This window comes from Boleophthalmus pectinirostris, unplaced genomic scaffold, assembly GCF_026225935.1.
Source record: "Boleophthalmus pectinirostris isolate CB_2022bp ecotype Guang Dong unplaced genomic scaffold, ASM2622593v1 HiC_scaffold_9, whole genome shotgun sequence".
NCBI lineage: Eukaryota > Metazoa > Chordata > Actinopteri > Gobiiformes > Gobiidae > Boleophthalmus > Boleophthalmus pectinirostris.
Genome location: NW_026571541.1, coordinates 4,779,464 through 4,794,049, shown reverse-complemented (window position 1 = coordinate 4,794,049; position 14,586 = coordinate 4,779,464). Strand labels below are relative to the sequence as shown.

Genomic DNA, 14,586 nt, shown 5'->3' with positions numbered 1-14,586 from the left:
GATGTGGTTTGGTTGGAGACCACACCCACATCTTTTGGGATTGCCCAAAGAGAAGAACATTTTGGGAAAGTATCAAAAAGAAGACTGAAGATACAATTAGATCAGATATTCCAATAGACCCTCTACTATTTTTGCTTGACTTATATCCCAACTCACTCACTGACGACCAACAGTACATTTTACATGTACTTTTACTAGTGGCAAGAAAAATAGTGACCCTGAACTGGCTCAAGCCAATCCCACCAACGATTGCTCAATGGACACAAAAATTGAAGTACGTTTATCAGATGGAGTGTCTGACTGCCCAGCTTCAACTCAAAATGGATATTTTCCTAAGGCGATGGTCACGTGTACCATCTGTATTTGACTGAGTAGTTTCTTTTCTTTTCTTTTTTTTAATGCCCTACCTGACTACTGTACTTAACTACATATGACTAGAGTTATGAGCCAAATCTCGACACTTGTTTTTGTTTGTTCTAATGTAAATTGCCTGTTATTTTGTACTTTTGGCAATAAAGTTAAAAAAAACCCCCAAAAAACAGGTATTGATGACACTTTTAAAGCTTGTGATTTTAAAGGAGGAGGAGAAATGTAACTCTCTTTGAGACCTGGACACTGAGTCGCCCTGAGAGTGTGGATCCAGTTGGACTCTCTCAGTTGTAGTATTTTCAGTCTTTTTTTAAAACATATACAACGTGTTGGAGAGTAACAGATTACATGTACCGGGATTACGTAATCAGAGTACAAATTATGAGTAACTGTATTCACTTACAGTTACTTTGTTGAAATAATGGATTACATGGTGGTATTTTCCTGTTTTCACATTTTGGGCTAAACCAGGACTAAAACAGGACTAAACCAGGTCTAAAACCAGGACTAAAACCAGGACTAAACCAGGACTAAAACCAGGACTAAACCAGGACTAAAAGCAGGACTAAACCAGGACTCAACAATATGACACCTAACAGTAGAGTGGACATAATTAAAGGCAGCAGTGATCTCATATATAAATCATTTCTCTATCAATAATATTTTGTATATGCTCAAGTAAAGACTGGGCTTTTTATTGTCTTTTAGCAGACAAAACAAAACATCTTATGTTAAGATTTCCTGGTCTTTTCTTCTCTACAGTAAACAGTTGTCTGTTCATGGAGACTTGGGCTCAACTGAGAATTTGAAGAGAATAAACAAGAATTTCCAGGATGTGGTTGTTACATTCATGTATTTTTAAAAAGCATGACAATATCAAATAATCCAAAGTATTCAGATTACGTTATTCACATTAAGTAACTTCATGGATTATGTTACAAACTACATTTTGGGGTATGTAATCTGTAATCTGTAGGGGAATACATTTTCAAAGTAACCTTCCCAACACTGTCTATTCCACAGTGTTAAATGTGTAATCAGTCATCTTCATGAAATTGTTTAAGATTAGTCCTCTAGTAAATTATACACATCTAGATTATACACATTAAATTATACACATCATAGTAAATTATACACATTATACATATTGTATCTGTAGCACTTTTTTGTTCTGTTGCACTATGTATTTATGTACTGGTTGTTGGGAATTGTACTATTTATATTAAGGTGTACATGGATCATATTCAAACATGTCCCATCATGCACCAGGTGACTGTGTGCCAAACCACTTTGAACCTGTGACACATGACTTTACATCTGCACTGTGATAGATAAAGGTATTTCATTATTTTGAGTGCCTCAGCTGTTTCAACTTTGTATCTGAGCCTGGTCCCTGCACTGAAGAGCACCAAAAGGACAATTTTGCACAATCTCTGTACGTCCAAATAACACTCCTGCCCCCTACAGGTTTGAAAAGAGCACAACACATCCATGAGTGTTCATTTAGCTCTACTGTACCTGGTAGCAGACAAGTGAAGTCACAAAGTGCTTCAGAGCATCAAGGAAGTAATAAATAAATTAAATTACACTAACTAACTACACTAACTAAAAATAAGTACCTTGAAGAATTAAAGCGACAGTATAGCAGTCTTTAGCCCTTTGTCAAGACAGAGCTATTATTTAGAGGAAAAGCTTAGGCACTTGTTCATGCTGGGGAGACCTTAATTGTGTGCTCAGCTGATGTGTGGATGTATTGTCTACCAAACAGACAATATAAAGTCCTAAAAACACAGAAAGTGCTGCTGTCAATTAAATTCAGAAAATGGAGTGCACGAGAAAAGTACTCTGCCTTTACTTAAGTTGTATCTTTACACAGATGAGATGGAATCAACTGTTTTTAGTCACAAATGTACAAAGTGTTGTGTAAGAATATGCTGCATTCTGCTGCCATGTGCTTCAATAAAAGGAAAAACACCAGTTAATTATTTTAAAGCATGAAGTACTTTTTATTTCCTGTTTTTTTAAGCTGGCTGTCAGTTATGTAATTATGTGTATGTATGCAATTGTGATAAGAAAGGAGTGGTTTGAGAATCTAAAAATACAATAAATAAATAAATAAATAAAACATACATATATCAATCTGAGATGAAGTAAGATGGGCAAGAAAGACAAAGAGAGTGTTATCTGTTTTGTATAAAATGCCCTTTAAATCCAAAATAAAGATGCCTTGCTTTGCCTTGCATGTTCAGTGTGATAATATTTGAATTTGTATTTATTACTTCAGTTTGCTGCGTAATGCATGTATTTAGTTTGCAGTTTGGAGTTTTATGGCTGTTGGCAAACCCTAACCCTTACTTAAGTTGTGGGTACGGCAGTTTCACACCTGCACAAAGTAGGCAGGCGCAAAAGTGAAAGTGGGGCAAACAAAAGACCACAAAAGACAAGAGACTCTACCCAGGATGATGCTCAGGCAGGAGGAAAGGCACTGGGCAGACGGAGAAACCAGCAGACACATTGAACGAGAACGAGTGGACGAGACTGTTCATAGTGGCGCACACATGAGGGGGTGTACAGTGTTATATAATGACAGGAACAGTCATTTCATCAACTTCTATAAATGTCTAGAGTCATTTAAAGACTGTTTTCATCTTCTTTTTCTTAAAGTTGCATTGTCCAATTCAGACAAAGCAGTAACATCTCAGACCAGCAGATGCCACCTGACTCCACACTACACAATTCTTCTGTATCATTTGACTAACAGCTAATGTCGAACTATTCACTGGAGCGTAGATAGCTGCAAATATAGGATCTCAAAATGTTCGTTCAAATAACTACAAGTCACTTCTATGAGCGAGGTCAAAGGTGACTTTTAATGAAAACACATAACCCATATGGAAAAGATATAAACAAATCATACACCATTTGAACATGTTTTATCTGAATCCTAAAAGATTTGTATATGACAGTGAAAACACTTACAAGATCTTTGGTAAATATGTGCAGCATGAAACATAAAACTTTGTAAACTGCAAGAGCTGAATATGACACTAATCCCACACACAATCTCCTCACAAGTGTTGGACAAAGATCATTTTTACCACAGAATCACAGAAAAACAAGTGAAATGATGATTGTTTCCTTAAACTCGATTGCTGTGTTGTGTGTGTATGAGAGTGAGAAAGAAAATGATCACAGTGTGTGAGTGTGTGTGTGTGTGTGTGTGTGTTGGGCAGCATGGGGGTAAACACAGTAATACAAATATTGCATTAAACCTTAAAACACATAAGACACACACTCTTCCACTGATGTCACAGTGAACAAACATCAGGCTGTAAAAAGATTTTTACTCTGCAAAATCCTGTAGCTCCTTTCCTTGTTGCCTCTTCGAGGAGCCATTTACTTGTGGGATACCAGGATACTTGTAACTGTCCTCAACATCTGCTGTAGTCGTCACCTCCAGTAACAGCTGGGTAATTTAACAGGTGAGTCACTGGACTTTCACATGGGGGACCTGGGTTCAAATTCCCCTTCTGACTCAGATTTTGTTTTGGTTTTTTATAACTGCAACATATAATTAAAGAATACAAACATTACATGGAACATTTCAAAGAAAATGTAGTTTATCATGCACATTACCTGTAAATGTCATGCAAAATGTTCACTTTATCTTTACTAGTTTTACATAATATAGTTGTATGAGAAAAATGTAAAAGGAGCCAACAACACATGACACATATGAACCTTATATAAAGATTTACTACAAAGACAGTGGTAAATTCTTATATATTTTTTCCATTTTTTTTCCATATGGGAACACAGTTATGTTCCCAGAATTAACTGGAAAAACTCAAATTGTAATTTCTCTCTGACAAGCCTGTACTTGCAATTTGCCATTTATTGGATTAAGACGACCATAGTTCTTTTATAGAATAATTATATTATTATAGAATACTGTAATTATCATTGTATTATTTTATTAGGCCTGAGCTCCAGAATCTGGCCTATAAGTACTGCAAAGCCCTCACCATGACAGAGAAACATGCGAGTGCTTTGGTTCATGATAAATGGTCACATTTTTATACAGAGCTTTTCCACGTTCGAGTCTCTCAAAGCACTTTACAACAAAGAACTATTCACCCATTCACACACACATTATTTATTATTATTTTTCAGCCAGTGAACAGTAGTGAATACTCAATTTACAAATTTGCCCAAGATTAAAACTCACACTTTTCTAACTTTTGGTTATTTCCAGTTTACAAAAATCATGAGCACCCCCAAATAAGAAGAAGTTGAGCAGTTAACCAACTGAGCTAGTACTGCCCCAGTACTAACTTTAGAAACTCCTCCTAGGGCGTTCACATCTCAAATGTATTTAGTACACGATGTCTCAAAGGGTGGGGCATCAAAAGTTATTACAATTTTTGACAAAGGTCTTATGGTCTCTGAGCAGTGAAACGACATAAATTACACACATTTTTGGAACTTTATTTATTTTTTTACAAATCGCTCCCATTTGCACAAATAAAAATTTCATATTTATTTATTTACATTAGCTCCCCTAAAGATTGAAATACAATATAAACTGGGGGGAAAATATTCAGTCAAATTTTAGCATCTCCATCGAAAAACTCATTGACACCCATGCCACATTTTTATAGTGTTGCCATAACGATGACATAAACTCTCCATGTTATTCTACGCTAAAATCACCAAACTGCACAAACATTGGCCTGTTTCACTCAAACTTGATTCGTGGACACCTCGACCCTGAACCGATTGATATAAAAAATACAAATGGGTGCAATAGTGCCCCCTAGGCGATTTGTATGGAACAATAACATTTTATTTGTCGTAGATATATAAAATATGTGTGACATACTCTTGATCAAAAATTCAATGACACCCACACACATGGCAACAAGCTAAAATTCTGTCCTGGCCAATGGAAAGTCCTGACAAAAACTTTTGTGTAGCCAAACCAAAGTTAGTAACCAGATGCATCATGGCAATAGGAACAAAAAAATATATTGTGACCATCCCCCTTTACAGACCAGAAGTCCACCATGTTTTTTGTTTTTTTTAAATCAATACACACACATTTTTTTTTAAAATGGCAATCTTAGGTTAGTACTTGGGTTAGGATTAGGGCTAGGATTAGGGTTTAGGTTTTCAGGGTGTTCAGGGGTTAGGGTCGTGGTTTACGGTTCGCAGGGTTAGTGCAGGGCACAGCATTTGCAGGGCATGGATTGAGGCTATCTTTTAGACTTAGACTTAAACTTTTTTGATCCACAAGGGAAATGATTTGGACACAGCAGCTCACACATCACAATATAATATAATAATTAATATTATTATAAATAAGTAGCAAAAAATACAGGTGTCAGATAAGACATAATTATATACATGTAAAATGTACAAGTTTATACAAGTACAGCTTCATACAAGAGATCAAAGGAAGACAGTGCAACAATGATGATGATTGACAGGACATATAGTTATTTGTTACATAAGGGTGAGTTGTTGTACAGTTGTAGGGAGTATTATCTGTCCCTCTATAGAAGTATCCATGATGGAGAGCAGTTTGTCCATTGTCCTCGTGTCCCTCACTGTGACAAATGTCTCCAGCTCACAGTCGATCACGGGAGCAGATTTACGGATCAGATCTGCCCAATGTCCCTTTTCCTGGAGCTGCTCCCCCAGCAGAGCACAGACCAGTACAGGACACTGGCCCCACAGACTGGGACAACATCTCCAGTAACTTGCTGCACACAGTGAAAGACGTCAGTCTTCTCATGCCCTTCTTGTACACAGCATTATAGTTATTTATTTTATATTATTATAATATAATTATTATAGTATATTTATATTTGTATTGATTGTCTTTATAGTATAATTTATAGTTGTTTTTTATGAGTTGTATTTCACAAATACAACTAAATTACAATGCAATACATCTTTATTTTGTTTAATTCAACAGAATTCCTTTTGTTCCTTCCTTGTGTGTGTTGTTTTGTTTGTGTATTGATGACAGAGATAAAAGGAGTCCTTTTTCAAATTCAGGGCTACTCCTGTTGCTCCTCCTGTCATGTGCACTTTAACTCTAAATGTGAAGGCAAATTCAGAAACTCTTTAGTAAGTAGCATAATGAAGTAGTATAATGACCTCATCTCAGTTTTCCTTCCTTCTTCAGGTGTATTTGCAGTACAAAGTTATGTCACATTGTTATGTACTTCCTGAGCTTGTTTCTTAACTCTTTCCTTATTATGTTTCAAGCCAACACAACTCTTTCTCCAAATATTTTGTTACCACACTTCTGCCAACATAGATCTTTGCCAACATAGATCTGTTACCTCCTACAGCATTGTTTCCCAAAAATGGAGTCTTTGGAGAGATTAAGAGATAATTTTTGGGTCTCCTTATCACGATCTGCATGAACTATATTTTTCGGACTATAAAGCACATTTAAAATCCTTTAATTTTCTCAAAAATCTGTTTCCTGTTGCCTATGTAAATTGTGGTGGATTTGCTCACCTCGAACCAATTTTATGTGGTACACAGCGCTCAAAAATCTGGCAAAATGTTTTAGCACGACTTTGATAAATTATGAAGCTGCACCGCTCGATGGATTGTCGCAGCATTGTGGCTACTGTAGTCAGGAGCCTCGCAGAGTAATACACATTCACCAAGACAGAGAGGCAAAGCCGGGCGAGTTACACGTCTGGGCTAGAGCATGAAAACCCGACCGGAGTCAGATGGGTGGTCATCAGGACTCTGGCTCTCATCCAGAAGCTACAGCAAAGTAGCACTGGAAATGTATCCTACGCTGAGCCCTCAAGACCTACCCAAAGGGAGTGCTTTGTTGTTTTTAACACTTTAATTGTTTCACATTACATAAATTGGTTCTGTGTTGTGATAGCTCTGTGAAGGGAGGAGTGTCTTCGCAAAGGGTTTACAAAGTTGTTTTTGGCAAATATAGCATTTTCAAAACAATAAAAGGTGACATGATGATCTAAATATGTTATGTTTTACAGTTAATACCCCATAGAAGTTAAATACCCTCTGTTTAAGAAACTGTAACTCCACCCTCATCCTGGCCCTAACCATCAATTTTTAAACCAAACCCTAACCCTAATCTGTAATAATTGAACTGTTTGATTAAATGTTTAACTCTAAATGGATATCATGCTGACCAAAAGAATCTTAACTGAAGTCCTTTCAACTGAAAACAATCTTATATTTCTGAAGATATTGTGAAAAAAATTATTCCACTTTTGTTTCTTTATGCTGCTGTAGTATTACAGATTGACCTATGAAACTGTGAGAGGCAACCACTTTACAGTTGCCATGGTTATGGACCTAAAAAGGAAATAAGGAAATATTTGAATGTTTAGCTACAAAAGATGCATCCCACCCCCATCACACCAGAGTTCTATTGTAAGATTTATGGATGTTCAAAGTTGAAATTTCTCTTAAAAGATCCACAAAGTTTCAACAAGAACAGAACTACTGACAACCTCTTTAATGAAAGAAAGAAGCTTTAGAGTGAAGTCTAAACATTGTCTATGAAGACATGGTTATTTGATTCAATCTCATCCCATCAATGACTTTCTCCACAGAAGCAGAAGAAGAGGAACGATGTAAATCCAAAAAATTGGCTCCCTGGAGCTGCAGTAGCTGAACCCATTTAAACTCAACACATAACCTGAGATAACTCAAGTTTGATCTAATCTCCAGTCTTTAGACACCAGTGTAGAGTGGCCTACACACTTTGCCAATTTCATATTGAAATGCTGTCTCTTCAACTTGGTCAGTGATGTTCATAAACCACAGTTTGCTTTGGTGAAGAGTCATGTTATTTCCAGATATGGGTCAATGATATGGTACAAGAATTTACAAACCTTCAAAGCATTACTTAATTCATTATTCATTCATTTAGATAATGATTATATTGGATTGGTAAAGTTTCTCAGTGTTTGTTAAGTGGGGCCTCAAACTCTTCTTTTTGTCAAAACTAAACATTTCTGCTTCAATTTAGACCTAAACTTTATCCAGTTATTATTATGATTATTATGATGATTATTATTACTATTACTTCACATAATCCCACCTCCATTTCACCAGAGAAGGACAATGGAAAGGGAGTTCTGAATGAGATTTACATGAGCCATGGCGTGTGTGTGTCTTCTGCCCGCTCAAACACACCGTGTGACGTGAAGCTGGGTAGAGGAGAGGAGGAGGAGTGAGTCAGGGGAGGGAGTGGCAGAGCCCCGCTGCCCCACTGAACTGTGAAAATGTGTGATAATGTGTGATAATGTGTGATAATGTGTGATAATGTGTGATAATGTGTGTGGGGTCTGTGCAGATGACAGCGGCGCCAGCTGAATGTTTCCTTTATTAACTTAATATTCAGTGATTATGGCATCAGCTTCTCCTTATATAAAACAAGACAGTGCCTTGAATACAAACCACTGTATTTATGAACTCCACAGACAGTTGTGAGTGATTCAGTGAGTAATATTACTTGATATTTCTTGGAAAAATAAAGCTAAGGTTTCTATGCCCATTGTGTATTGAACATAAACTTCCTTAAACTGGCTCCTTTCTCTTGTCTGAGTGCAGGTCACCTTTGCCTTGTCTCCAAAAACTCAGAGAGTACAATCCCACATCAAACCATTCCAAATTTCATATGAAACATCACAACATTTAGAGCCCCATTTTCTGCCTCTTGGCCAGGTCATCATCATGACTTGCTTGGTAAAATATTGAATAAATAAAAAATCAAAATTAATTTTTGTCATCGGGCCCCCAGGCCCCCACCACCATGCATACACCACTTTTATTATGCAATGTGTGTCTTGCTTAAGGATGCAAAAATTCTACAATTATGTGGTGCAACATAAACAAGCCTAATTTTGAAATGTACAATATATTTGAAATCCTGACATTACTGACTTACTTAAAAACTTACAAACAAGTTTTAAAAAATACAGTAAATATTTCTTAATAGTGTTAAAAGAATGACTGCTGATGGGACAAATCTGTTCGTGCCAAGTCAAAATTCATGATAAGACTCCACCTCATCACCAAAAATCTGGTAATTACTGCTGCTGCGTCACTGTAGCTACATGTTTGTTTGTGTGCCCATTTATCTGCTCTCTAATGATCTAATGATCGAATGATCTAATGATCGAATATTTAAAATAGCCAATTGATTTTGCAAGTAAACACATTCATAATTTGGAGTTATGTAAATGCCATTACAGGTCCTAAATTCTAAATAAAGGGGCACCTCTGTAATCAGATCACTTTTATAAGTAAAGGTTGAGTTTCTCTTGACTTTATTGGTACTTGCAGGTAGATTTGTTTTGCAGAGTTAAAACATGTATATAACTATTTGTTAAGAGCCGTGAGGAGGGACAAAACTGTTCCTATATCCTTTAGCTCTTCTTTTGGGGACCTGGAACTTTCGGTCTAAAAGGAGCAGGTGGAACTCCTGTGAGAGCGTTCATTAGTGTGAATTAGTGTTCTAAATTACATTTACTCTAAAAATGTGTATGTGTGAATAAATAAATGAACGAGAAACTAGTGAGGTCATGTTTTTCCCACTCTTCAGTATTGAATAACTTGTGTTATGCAAATAAACGTGCCTTGCCTTATTGTATGTTATAATTATGAACATGACATTATGTGTACCACAGTGTGCACTGCTTTTAAAGTACCACTTTCACAGTAATGCAGGTGGGTGTGTTGTGTAATACCCTTGGTAATGTTTTAATAGTACATGACATTATTCATGGTTTGCAACTTATTTACACAGTTATTGTTTTGTTAAGGTGCAGCTCCTTTGTCCGTGGATCAAGATTGTTGTTTTTTAAGCTCACAAGGTTTTGTTTTTCAATGGTGTGTGTCAGTCTGAATAGAAAAGTTTTCTTTAATGTAAGTCCTATGATTAACAGGTGACTGAACTCACCTTACAGCAGAGACAGACTCCGGACGTCTGTGATTTGAAATTCATTTGAAATTTGAAAATGAAATGGCATTTTTTTATATTTATAATAATATGAATACTACTAATAATAATACTAATACATAATATAATCACATATTTATTATTAAACTTATACTGAAGTTTTCTTCTGTCAGATCAATTTATTTGTCTTAACATGTTTGGAAAAATCACAAGTAAATGAACTGCAAATACACTTCCAGTCCAAAGTTTGGGTACACTTTTTCATTTATTTTTCTAGCTTTATTTCCATCATAGATTCTCATGGAATGTATCAAAACTATGAATGGACACATACGGAATGTAAAAACAAAAATATACTTAAAATAACTCAAAACATAGTCGCCCTTTGCTTGGACCACTGCTGGATTCATCAAGAAGCTCATGGAGAGAAGGCCAAGGGGCTACAGAACTGTCAACAAAGCAAAGGGTGGCTGCTGAGGATTTGAATGTAAAATATACAGAATTGTATGTCTTTCATATGTATCTAAAATGTAGAAAGTAAGAAAACCTAAATAAAAAATGGGAGGGTATATCCAAACTTTTGTCTGGTAGTGTAGAACTAAAGTAAAGTACCAAAAACTACTAAGTGAAAGAGTAAATGAATGTCTCTGGAGCGTGTGTTAACTCTGCTATGCCCTTTGGCAAATGATTATAGGTTTGGAGACTTTAGCCCATTATAGTAGGTGAAGGTTAAGCCCTTTAATTTGCCCTTGTTTAAACAAATTGCATTCATGTAAGTGTTTCATTAAGACGTAATGTCATGAACGAAACAATGATGAGCCATTTCCTGCTCAACCAGTTCCGACAAATCACGTCAATTACTACAATTTACAAGTAATGGAAACATAAATAACTAAAATACCCTTCAAAAGATATCTTAATTATAGTCTTTGTGTTCTCAAAATGAATTAAATGTGTTAATTTATTTGGTTTGTTACAATATATTTAAGATTTTGTATACGTATTCTTGCTCATTCATTTAGAATGATTGAACTTAGAAACACTTTGTTTTTATTTTTATAACATTAATATTAGAGCTGCTATATCATAAAGAACCAAACCTAAAGGTGTTTTATATGTATGTTTTTTGAAGGAAAGTCTGCCACCTTCTTCTCTTCACTGAGATGTTATTCATTTGCCTGGAAAACTCCACAGTATGACATTAAACATATGTATCTCCATGGAAACATGCTACAGGTCAGATCTGTGGAAAGTTACTCTGTAACTCTGCCGATATATTTGTATAGCACTTTCCAACAGACAAAACACACACATTTTGTTGAAATGATTAGACCTACTTTCATCAGAAAGTCCTACTTTTAAAACCACACTGTGGTGTGCATGACACATGTAGAAAAACATGTGTCCTGTGAGCTGCAGCTCCACAAACGCAATAGTATTAATAATGTTTAATGCAGATGAGGGGCAAAATGTCAAAATGATGATTTTTGTTGTAATGTTGTAAATTGTAAATGTTCTGGTTCATGATTCTAGTCAAAAGTAGAAATTCTCAGCTTCAACAGTTGCGCATTTACCTTTTAAATATATAAACATCACATACTGAAATCTGAAATCCACCACCGCTCATGGAATCAAGGAGAAAGTTACCCAATGTTCTTTTAAATTGTCAGATTGTTACTGGTTTCCCAGCCCTAACGTGCATCAGTCATATTTCATCAAAGAATGTTAATTATCAGTGTATTTGCTGTTAAAAAAAACTTGGGCGGTGATTCTCATAGTTGTTGGTAATTAAACCACTGTTGTGTTTTGTTTTGTTTTTACGTGAAATGGGTGTTCCCTTTGACTGCGTAATACCTTCTTTGCTTTGTCAAACGTATATAAAGAAGTGGCTCCTCTCATTTCACTCAGAAGCAAAGAGAAACAAACTCTACACTTCATCCTGACCGACCCAGAGCACCTGCTTGAAACACTTCACTCCAGGCAAAATGAAGAACCTGGTACAGACCTCTTCATCTTTTTAACATATAAATTATATTTTCAACTGTTCTCTAATTTGTCTGTTTTATCTTAACTTTTAGCTTTTACTCCTCTTGTTGGCTGGACTGGCCTGTGGTAAGTGAAATGTTAAAAAAATTTGTCAATTTGCACAGTTTAATTTTCATACCATTTCAGTTTGGTTAGTTTTATTGTTTGCTAAAATTATTCATTGTTTTTCAATCCAGAAACTTACCAGAGGGTGATTCGTAGTGTTGATGGCGAGGGTGGAACAAGCGGTAACACCAATCCGGAGGATGGCAACAACAGTGGTGATGAGGAGGTCAACGACGGTGGTAGCAAGGCCGATGAGGAGGTCAACGACGGTGGTAGCAAGGCCGATGAGGAGGTCAACGACGGTGGTAGCAAGGCCGATGGCGAGGGCAGCAACAGTGGTAGCGACAACAATGAAGATGGCAAAGGCAGCACCTCTGACAACTCTGGAGGGGACGGCAGCAACAGTGGTGATGATGACTCGAGTAAAAGTGAAGAGGGGTCTGACAGCTACTCCGATGAATGGTGCTCAGAGGAAGACTCAAGTGAAAGTGTTGAGGACAGCGGCAGTGAAGGTAGTAACAGCAAGGACGAAGAGAGCCAGAGTGGAAGTAATGAGTCCGATGGCAAAGAGGGGGATCCTGAAGTACCATCAAATGAAAGCAACAGCGGAGGAGATGAACCTAAGGTTGCCAGCCCTCCGGAGCCTGAGCCAGAGTCAACTGGAAGCAACGACGAAGAAGATAAAAACTCTGGGGATGCCAGCCCTCAGGTGCCTGACGCAGAGTCACCTGAAGACCCTGCGAGTGCTGAGAGCAACGAAGCTGTGGCGTAAAACGTAAATTAGCATTATGAGAAGGATCAATAAGCTGCATTTATATTAATAATCATAATTTATTACTTTATTAGCACATCTTTGCAAGATTTTGATATGGGATGTCTATATGTAGTGGGTTCTGTATGTATTAACCCAGGCACACGTGTTATTCTGTCAATATGGAGTGAGTGTTTCTGAATACCTAAAACAAAGATATTGCACTGTAGTAGCATATATTCTGTTGCAGACTTTAATAAATAAATAAATCCGTAATTAAAAATATAATGGTCTTGTGTGTTCAAGTTTGAAACAAAATGTGTGTAAATGATTGGTGGTGGTTGGAGGGGCAGATGTGAAGTTCTTTGGGTGTCACGATGGGTGCAAGGCAACAGATGACAAGAACTAATACTTACATACTTAAGTGTCAAGTGTTTTTTTTTTTTTTTTACAAATTACAAAGTACAGGTTAGCAGTCTACAGATTGTTAAATTAGAACCATTAGATTAGAGGAAAAGATAAAACCTTTCTTCTCTTTCACCACAAATAAAATAAAACTAATAAATACACAAATAAAAATAATACTAAACGCAGCCCTCACACTATTTTTACGTGGTTCTCAGGTAAATGGGACAAAGTTACCATAAGCCAGTGCTTCTCGATTATTTTCTGTCCCCTCATCACTCCACCAATCTTGTACAAACTGTGCCCTCGCCTTCAGTCGCCTACATACGAGAGCAAACGTTTTAGTCGCATGTCCAAAGCGACTCCCGGGACACACGCAGCACGTGTCTCTACGTATTCCTGCGTCATGAGGTGATCCACACCCGCACTCCTCGTCTTTAAAGTTGATGTCCGTGTTATAGTTCGGCAGCATCAGCTCCTCTGCTGTTTGGTACGCCACCTTGTATGATGTTAAGAGTGCTCGCTGGTTTATTGAAGCAGCATTTACAAAGCAGGAAGATTGTTGCAATATTCGGCACATTTTCACTGAGAAAACTCAAGCGGCTTATCAGCGTGATTGGGGTGTAATGTCTTTCATTTATTTGGCTTCATGCTGTCTGCTGCCAACATTTTTAGACACAGTAAACACAGCGATCTTTCCTCGTTTCCCACCGTAGTCACAGTGAGGCCAAGCGCTACAAACACATCACATACAGTCAGAGTACAAATTATGAGTAACTGTATTCAGTTACAGTTACTGTTTTAATGAGTGGTAATTGGATTACAGTTACTTTGTTGAAATAAATGGATTACATGGCGGGATTTTCCTGTTTTCACATTTGGGGCTTTATCCCCCTTTTTTTTTTCCGGTAATTCCACTCATGGCCGGACACTAAACCAGGTCTAAAACCAGGTCCAAACCAAGACTAAACCAGGTCTAAACCAGGTCTAAAACCAG

At 36.9% G+C, this 14,586-nt stretch overlaps 1 protein-coding gene across 1 annotated transcript; it reads left to right on the top strand.

The window, feature by feature from the left end:
* The first annotated feature begins 12,259 nt into the window (after nucleotides 1-12,259).
* Nucleotides 12,260-13,472, top strand: LOC110167114 (uncharacterized protein DDB_G0290685-like). Its single transcript, XM_020932417.2, has 3 exons — nucleotides 12,260-12,339; nucleotides 12,421-12,454; nucleotides 12,565-13,472. Exons 1-3 carry the CDS (start codon nucleotides 12,328-12,330, stop codon nucleotides 13,203-13,205), a joined length of 687 nt encoding a protein of 228 aa, XP_020788076.2. The 5' UTR covers nucleotides 12,260-12,327; the 3' UTR covers nucleotides 13,206-13,472.
* The last annotated feature ends 1,114 nt before the right edge of the window (nucleotides 13,473-14,586 follow it).